General features: G+C 44.5%; 1 protein-coding gene across 1 annotated transcript in view; it reads left to right on the top strand.

Moving 5' to 3' along the window:
- Positions 1-8,999, top strand: part of poc1b (POC1 centriolar protein B) — a 45,594-nt gene extending 36,595 nt beyond the window's left edge. Inside the window, exons 11-12 of the mRNA XM_022746267.1 lie at positions 7,618-7,923; positions 8,841-8,999. Coding sequence (XP_022601988.1) covers positions 7,618-7,923; positions 8,841-8,999 — 465 coding nt within the window. The remainder of the gene's footprint in view (positions 1-7,617; positions 7,924-8,840) is intronic.
- The last annotated feature ends 531 nt before the right edge of the window (positions 9,000-9,530 follow it).

The raw sequence follows: 9,530 nt of genomic DNA, 5'->3' as shown, positions 1-9,530 counted from the left end.
CTCCAGCTTTTTAAAAAACATTAACACTGCTGCACGTCTGACAAAGATCCTGTTAGATCACATCAGTGGTTCCAGCTAAATTATAGCTACATGTATCTGTGTGTTGGGTGTGTGTGTGTGTGTGTGTGTGTGTGTTGTGTGTGTGTGTGTGTTTCAACGTGCTTTGTGTGCTCGCCTGTTTTCCCAGTGTGCATATGTTTTGGCGTGTCAGCTTGCAGTGTGTTCATGTGTGGGTGTGAACATCCTTAACTGTGTGTGTGTGTGTGTGTTTTGTTTGAAGAGACACAATGCCACGGTGCGGGTGTGGAGACTGCACCTGGGTACATGACATTAGGTGTGACAGAGATGAATGGAAAATGAATCCTCTGATGTGGTGTCTTGGCAATGCCGACAGAAAACAGAGGCTTCAGATCGGTTGCCAGTTCTAGCCGCCACCTGACTTCCTGTTAAAGGTTAAAGGTCAGGGGTGGAGGGGAATAAGGTATTGTGTGTGTTTCTGCTCATTACCGCACAGGAAGGAGGTTACTTTTTGAAGACTGTTGAATTTGATTTGACATAGGATACTAATCCTACCGCTGCTACTATCACCATTACAACAAATACTGGTCAGATATTTTACACAATAGGACAGACGTGCAGGAAAGAAAAGTATCTAGAAAAACAAAATATTCCTTTAGTAACACGTCCCACAAACCTGCAAAAGGAACAATTATACCTGTTTTGGATTTTGAGAATTACAGCTCTTAAACAAATAACAAAAGGCTGGAAAAATCTGGAACTTCCCAAGGTGAACAAGTGGCTGGAAAAAGTAGACGATCTATACAAAATGGGAAAGGTAGTTTTAATTTAATTTAAACAAATGTAACTAACTAATTATACTTTATACAAAATAATGTTAATGAAACATCAGTTGTCGTGTTTTAAGCAGGTCTACTTCTACAATAACGTATCAGAGTCTTTATATGAATGGAGATACACACCGTGAGCAGTGATAACTGTACTGTTACTCACTCTATTGCGTTACGTACGCACTGTGTTCTGGGTTTGGGTGAGGGTTAAAAAAAAGAAGTTACAAGGTCAAGAAGTTTGTGTCAAGATGTTTAAATAAGAGCAAATGTGTAATCATTCAATGACATTAACTGACACTGGTGTGAAATTTTGTCTTAATTGCTGTGAGAAGTCTTGAGTAATGGCTAATAAGTGTATTCTGAGGTCACTGTGACCTCGACCTTTGACCTTTGACCATCAAAATCTAATCAGTCCAAAGTCCAAGTTCCCGCAAGGTGTTACTGAGATATCGTGTCCACGAGAATGGGACGGACCGCCTCCGTAAGAGTGTGTTATCTCACACACAGAGCAGAAATCTGATTTTAGTCACTTAGAGGCAAAAAACAAAAAACAAAAGAAAATCACATTTGGGTCACTTCAGCATGTAACACAAACGCAGAGGTTCAGCGAGTTCAAGAGGGTCGCCTCTGTGTGACTGGGTGCTGAGGAGGGTGGGGCTTTGACTGCTGTTAATAATCAGGGGAAGAATTCTGGAGAGTGACTCCAGCTGTGTGTGTTTGTGGTGGTAGTTGTTGAGTGGATAATTGTTTGTGTGTGTGTGTGTGTGTGTGTGTGTCTGTCTGTCCTTCTGTTGGTACAGATTACAGTCACTAGTACCGTGTGTGTACATGCTGCGTGACATGCATGTGTGTATCAGTGTCCAGAGGGCGACCATTTGCTTGCGTGTGCAAGTGTGTGTCGGTCTGCAAAAATAGGAAAGTGAAACCGGGGTGGAGGGTCAGGGCTAATGCCTGCTTTGATTTTTAACAAGGATTTCCTCCCTCCATGGAGCCCGCTTTATTAATGGCATTACATGGCATCCTGTGACCAGCAAACGCTCCCCTCCCATCACAGGACCAATTTCAGTACCACACCAACCGTCTAATCCAGGAAAGGAGTGGAACGGTGACGTGAAAGGTGAACACTAGAGGCATTGTTTAAAATCAGTTCTTTTTTTTCCTTTAATGAAATTTCAAAATGAATCACATCCATCATGTCAGAGGTAAATAAGTTGCCAATATCAGATTTTTGATTTAAAAACAGCGCTCACACGCACTCACCAACAAGCTGATTGATAACGCACATTTCTTCTTTATTATTATTATTTTTTTGGGGATTTTTTTTTTTAAATTCAATTTGCGTTCACTGATCCACTCACACATGCGAGATGATTTTTTTATTTTTTATTTCAGCCTCTCACAAGCTCCCAGACAAAAAGCCATGCTGCCGTGTAATCGTGACACGCTGGATAAAAGGCACAGGAGGAAGTAAAGCAGCGGTTTATTTACCACACTCTCAACAGATGGGGCTTGACAGTTGCTAATAGTCCGTTTCCTGTGCACGCCGCAGCGAGCGACAAAGTGAACCACCCGCAGACCCCTTTGATTGGCTGATTGTTTGAGGCACTCACGCCACTCTGCTGAAAATATTATTAATGGGACTTTGTGTGTGTGCGTGTGTGTATTTCTGCCTGTGTGAGTTTGTGTAGCACAGATATTCTATAAAGACCAGAATTGTTCTGAACACATACAGTATCGAAAATGGAAATTTAAAGCACTTTACCAACTAGTCATGGAATTATTGACCAACCAATGACATGCAGGGAAAGTCCACAGCTCAGACTCGAACCAGGGCCGCTGCAGTTCGGACTGAGCCGTGGTGGTACGCACTTCTACCAGGTGAGCCACTGTTAGTCCTTTAATAAAGACCAATCAAAACACAGATCAGTCCCTGTTGTCCTGATGACTCTGCCGACCGTCGCACTGCTTATACTGGTAAAGAAAAGCGTGTCTGTATTTAGGGGTTTATGGTAATGATCCAGTTTATATTTGTTATATTATATTTGTCTGTATGCTGCTCAGAAACACTGATGGCTGCATTCTCAGAAAACTTCTTACTAGCCCATGGAGAGTGACTAAGCCTTGTCTACATCTAGTATCACTTAACCCTAATCTACACCTTTAACGTCTCATTGCTCGACCTTTATCCTCGTCAAGATGCTTCCTGTTTTGCTGTTTAGCACGACCCCCCCCCCCCCCCTCCCTGAGGCGGTTTCCTGCCGATGATAATAAAGCAACATCAACAAAACACATGAAAGTTACTGCGGCGGTAACCATTGTGAAGATTTGGCCCTGATTTTTCATCCTTGAACAGCTCTTGTCGCTTTCATTCGAGTACATTGCACAGTCACGCTCTCGTCTTAACGCAGCCCTTATAACATTAGTTGCACTGCGGTCAAACATGTAAACACAGCCAGCGCCTGGCGTCATGAGGGCAGGCAGCTCAGTGTGAATGCTAAATCATCACGAGGCTGGCGAGCCCATCTGTGTCCTCTCCGGTGGACAGGACGCTCTGATCAACGTGACGGACCACCTTATGAGTCGCCCTGCTGGTTTACATTTACAATTTAAATTTTAGACTTTCAGTTGGAGTGTCATAAAGTCACTGTGTGTGTGCTTTCGCCGCATTTTCTGAAAGGTCTTCCAGCTTCATTTCAAAAATAAAATGTGCATCATTCTCATCTTCAAATGACCTCGACATCTGACAGAATGAGTGGGACTTGCTGTGAAGGATCATGCTTAGTAATAAACATCAGGCAGTTTTGGACGAGTATGTGGCTTCAGGTAGAGCAGGGAGCTCGTGAGGGGAGGCGCAACATCAGAGAGGCCTTTCAATTAAGATCAAACGGCTTTTTTTTTTTTTTTTCATGCAAGGGTCACAGCGTCTGAGGTTTCCTGCCAAAAGAGAGAGCGTAACTAATCCTGGTGCTCATGCTAATCATGTTTTTGATCAGACATCTGTGATTTGATTTAGAAATGGAGGGGAGACTATTTTTGATCTTCCCCTCGAGGACGCTTTTGATCGTAAACATCACAGATACTGTTAACATTTTAACATGGGCCGCTCCTCTGATAATAACGTTGCTACGTTAGGTAAATCTTTTCGCAGGTAACATGCTATCAACTGTATTAGCAGTGAATAATGGTCGATTAGTGTCAGCGTCCTCTCTCACTTTACATCTGATTTATCAGCTGCGTTCAGAACAAAGACACAAAACTGCTGCAGAATGTGGAAACAGTTTGTAATATGTGAGTTTTATGTGGTGGACACTGACACAAAAAACATACCCATTACACTGAATCAAGAATGTCACATTTTTCTTCCTTTTCACGCCAGCAACAATCCCTCTGTGCTGAGCATCTGTGTCCCGCGGAGTAAAACGATGCACATCAGTGCTCCGTTCCCCAGTGTCCACGAAGAGACAACGTGGGCATTGTTGCCTCGCTATCATCACTGGGGCCCTGTCACATCACTCCTACCGGCCTCTTATTATCACAGTGGATGTAGTTTCTGCTCCGCTCCGCTCTGCCACCCCGGCCCAACCACCCACTCATCTCCCATCGGACAGAAAAACCCCGGCTGGCAGAGAGCCATCGCCGCATTCCTGCCACTGACTGACGGAGGTTACACAGCGAGCCGTGACCCCTGACATACCGCAGAGCTTAGCCGAGATGATTTTATCTCAGAAATGACCCTCGGTAGTTGTGAGGTTCTTGTCGTAGATGTTATGCTTTAGCTTTGAAAGTGTAATAATTCATCTATTACACTTATTTTTGCATTACTGGCAAGTAAGTAAGTAGTAGTGCTGTATACACCTGATCGTGTCAATAGTTACCAGCTTGTTTTTATATATTTGTTGCATGATTCCCAATATTTAGCTCTTTATTTGCCGAGTTCTCTGCTGCAAGGATTAGTTTTAGTGTGTTTGTGTGTGTGTGTGTGTGTGTGTGTGTGTGTGTGTGTGTGTGTGTGTGTGTGTGTGTGTGTGTGTGTGTGTGATTGATTGACACTCAGGCCAGCGGGGGTATCCAGCCTGTTAAACGTTTGATTGTACCCAAACCTCCTGGCCGAGAGGTGGGGGGTGGGTTAACGTAGAGGGATGGAGGTCTAGATCTGCTGAGTGTAAATGAGCTGAGCAGATGTTGGCCAGATGTGGCCATGGAGGAGGAGTAGGAAGGGGGGGGTTAAGGATAAAGAGAGAGGGGAACAGCATAGATATCAAGAGAGACTCACTATCCACACACTGACAGCTTTGTTCACCTCCGCTCAGGAGTTAAGAGTAACCATCCCTCCCTCCCTCCCTCCTCTCCCCGACACTCCTCCCTACATCCCTCCTTCCTCTCCTGCCTCCCTCCATCCTCCCTTTGAAGTGAGGACAGTGCTCAGGAAGCGAGCTGGAATCGATTGCTCCATGCATTAGGCCAGGAATGTGTGACACCCTCCTCCTCCTCCTCCTCCTCTTCACCCTCCTCTTCCTTCCTCCTCCATCCTCCTGACAAATCCCTCATTTATTTTCCCCCTTCTGTTCCTCTTCACGCACTTCCACCTTTCACACAAGACACTGCTGTTATTTTGGCCCAAAGCCCGACTTTGCTTCACTTGCTGCGGATTATTAGCAGGAGTCTAGACGCCGATCTGAGAACAGTTGTTCAAAGCGCCGTCGTTCGCTGTGTTTTTCCAGAGACTGCATGAGTGTATAGGAAGGAAGGCCGCTTGAGCTTGTGCAGAAATCATTCAATCAATCTACATAAAAATTAATGCCGAACATTCACCACCCCCAGCTTCTCCAATGTCAAGATTTGTTGCTTTTCATTTTAAATGCACTTATTATTTTGGTTTTTGGACTGTTGGTCGGACAAATCAAGCAATCTGAAGGCAACACTGCAGTCAAAGACACGATGGACTGTGTTCCTGTATTCATGGTGAAAGGACAAAAAGTGTCTGGGAGTCAGCTGAAGACCTTAGATGGAAACATATAATCCTTCTATAGCTGACTTTTACCTGACAATCACTTCATCAATACACTTTAATTCAGTTTATGAATAGATTAGTTTCTTTTGACGTGACTTTCTGGTCATATGAGTTTAAAATTCTCATTGAAGTCAAAGTCAAAGATGAAGCCATGTGACTAAAAAGTTGGTAGTCTGAATACCGAAGCCCCGGAGCTGTCCTTGAGAAAGGCACTTCAACACTTTAAAAGAGCTTCTCAGCAGCCACCGCTAGCAGACTTTGCCTGTGCTGTAAAGCAACTGTTGTGCATGTGTGAAACTCTTTAAATGTGAAGTCATGCTGTCGACTCTGCCTGGATAAATGATGAACGAGGGAAATGTGTCCCTGGTGAAAGTGAACATAATGTTCTCTCTCTTTTTTCTTTCTTTTTTCAGTCTCCTTTTCCACCCGTTTTTCTTTTACTCATGAAAAGGAGCATCGTTTTGTCTCAATAAACGAAAAAACGAAGTCTTCTCTGTTTTACTCTTTGGCTGTCGCTTCCCCTGCCTTTGCTTTGCACATGACCTTGTGAACTTGTCTTTAGCCAACAAGTTAGTCAGTCAGTCAGTCAGTCAGTCAGTCAGTCACAGAGTCTGTCGCTCAGTCAGTCATCCAGCAGCGTGAGTCATCCACCTCCTTCAGTCTGCCAAGTTACAACAGACTCAAGGCCTGCTCTGACAGAACAATGAGACAGGGAGGATGTTGGCTGACCCGGCCTAGCTTTATGTATCAGTGCTGCGGGTTAGTCAGTCTAATTAATACTCCTGCATCTTCCTCTCTCATTTCAAAATGATGAAAAAATGGCGATGAAGCCGACAACGTTTGGGGCTTGTTTATTGTATGTTGTGTTGTTAGTGTTGTTATTCCCATTTGAAACACTGATGTTGCCTCCAACATCAGCACCGAAAGCGCCAGAGAATCAACTTTTTAAAGGTCCCATATTATATAAAGGTAGATTTCTATGTCTTCTTTGATTATAGATCAGATCTAGGTTTTATATTAATACTGTGAAAGTATCAGAACAATCAGTCCACAGAGAAATGCACACAGCCTGTATTCAGAAGCTGAGCCTTAAAACCAGCCGTCAGGACTTCTGTAACTTTGTGATGTCACAACAAAGCAGTCACCAAGCCCCGCCGACCTGGACCCAACATCCAAACCTTGCAGGATTTGGTTTCTCTGAGTGTTTTACCTGAAATCTGCTTTAATTTTATTCGATCACTCAGAAAACAGTCAGCCAATCAGAGGAGAGTCTCTTTTGATTGGCTCACCGACCTGTTGTTAACCACAAATATAGCTTCTTATGGATCAACACTTCAAATAAAACGCAGGAAAAGTGTAAAATATGGGACCTTTAAGACATTTAAAGGCTGCTTCAGATGTTTCAACTGCAGGAAGTGAGCACCCTTAATATTTCTAGTCCCTTCTTCCTGTACATTTCCATTTCCTGTCGTTCCCAGCAGGTTGTTGAAGCAGGCCAGACACTTAAAGGCGCCTTTAATGGTGCTCCTGAACGTCATCATTAAAGGAGAACTTTTTGAGAGCCCATTGTCTTCGGTGGCACGTCCTCAATTAACTGTCGGGGTTATCACCAGGCTGATTTGATTTAATGTGGGTTTCACTTGGGATACAATGCAATTGACGAGGCGGAGCTGAGCCCAGCACTTATGTTGAAGAAAACAACGGCACAAATAATAAATCGGCTAAAAGCCAATCTTGCTTTCTCGCTTTCATCTCCAGCTCTTAAACGGCCGGATGCACTTGACGCCCACGCGGTCCGCCGCCAACAGTCACCACTCCAACGGCTTGCCGGCGCGCCATGCTGCCAGTTCAAGAGTGGAAGGACTGAAGGTGGGAAAAAGCAGCGGGAGGGCGGGTTCGACTGCTGGGAGCCAGACGGAGGCTGGCGGGGGAGGAAGAGGAAGGAGAGAGGAAGAGGAAGAGGAGAGAGGGGAGACGCACCCACTGGAAGTTCTCTCCGGTCATCCATCGTGTCTGGACTCTACGCTGGGACACATTGTTCAACAGCTGGATATTCTCACGCAGGTCAGTTATTAGCAAAGCTCCAAACTCCAGATACTGGCAGGTTGTGAAATCCCCAAAGTGCAAGTGTAAAAATTGTGAAACTGATATGAAAGTGTGGGAAGCAGGACAACAGCTTAGATGGATCTCTCTTTACAACACTAGATAGGAATCTGATACATTTTTCTGAATGAGACACACAGTGGAAGCAGGTTAGTAATCCCCTCTATTGAACATGCAGCGCTTTTCAAGGTCAAGTCAAACAAAGATAATAAAAAAACAAAAAACAAACAAGCACAGAAGCCACTAGAAGTAGATTATATGGTTTACCTGTTCCCTTCCGCACCTGTTTAAACAGCTGTCACCAGCAGCTGAGCAGAGACACATTAGGCTAATGATTTACACATGCAACTGGATTAGTTCTGCATTTAATTTAATTTGAATAGATTCATGATTTATTCGTCTTATTCATTCAGCAGCTATTTTTTTTGATGAAAATCAAACCCGACCAACCGCACACTGACATGACTTCACTGTGTTTGTAATTGAGAGAGAACAACTGCAAACTATTTCTTTATAGAGCCAGCATTTTGTCTACACGCAGTATTTTTTCAACAGCGCAGTGAAACGTAAAAACATTATGTAGCATAAAATGGATGCATGGAAATGAAAAAGTCAGAAAAACAATGCAGGTCCAAGCAGCTCCAGGAAACTGATTTTTGCTGTGTGCATGTTATATTTGGGAGAAAGTGGCCATGCTGCGCTTCTCTCTGCATCAAGGCCAAAGTGCTGCCGTCCTGACAAAACAACGAGACGTGACACAAGAGCTAAAAAGCCTCTTCTGTCTCTCTTTAGCTCTTATGTTATTGCCTGTGTAATTAATCTATGACAGCTTTATAATTATTATACCCTCCCGCCCCGTGTCGTCACTCTGCACACAGACTGTTTCAGTGTTGGAGGAGCGTCTCACCCTGACTGAGGACAAGCTGAAGGAGTGTCTTCTCCACCAGTCCAAGATTCTCAAGGACGTGCGAGCATCCAGAGGGAGGCGGAGGACGGAGAGCGAGGGGACGGATGGATCACCTGTCCGTTTCACTTGAGGAAGACCTCCCCCCAACCCCCCCACCCCCCACCCCCACCCCCCCTCTCTGAGACTGCAGCACAAACACAGACTGAGAAGTACTGCTTCACCGAGACTGCTGGACATGTGTGTATGATACTGAATGTCCACCATGGTGGTCTTTCTCAGGGGTCAGTGGGTTAATCAGGATTTGGCTGGGGGCTGATGTAACTTTCTGTGTGTGTGTGTGTGTGTGTGTGTGTGTGTGTAATAGCAACATATTTTCTCTGTCTTTCTTCACCTCTTAGGAATATCCAGCTGTACAGCCAAGCTCTCATTCCATTTCTCTGTGTGTGTGTGTGTGTGTGTGGTTGTGTGTGTGTTGATATGGATGTTACATCCAATCCGGACAGCTGCAGCTATGGAAACAGACGGTGCTTGTCTGCTGTATGACCTCTGTGTGTGTGTGTGTGTGTGTGTGTGTGTGTGTGTGTGTGTGTGTGTGTGTGTGTGTGTGTGTGTGTGTGTTTACACGTGTGTATTCGTGTATTAGCACGTATTTTAGCAGTTG

This window comes from Seriola dumerili, unplaced genomic scaffold, assembly GCF_002260705.1.
Source record: "Seriola dumerili isolate Sdu_G_001 unplaced genomic scaffold, Sdu_1.0 BDQW01000097.1, whole genome shotgun sequence".
NCBI classification, from domain to species: Eukaryota; Metazoa; Chordata; class Actinopteri; order Carangiformes; family Carangidae; genus Seriola; species Seriola dumerili.
This window is presented reverse-complemented; position numbering and strand designations above follow the sequence as displayed.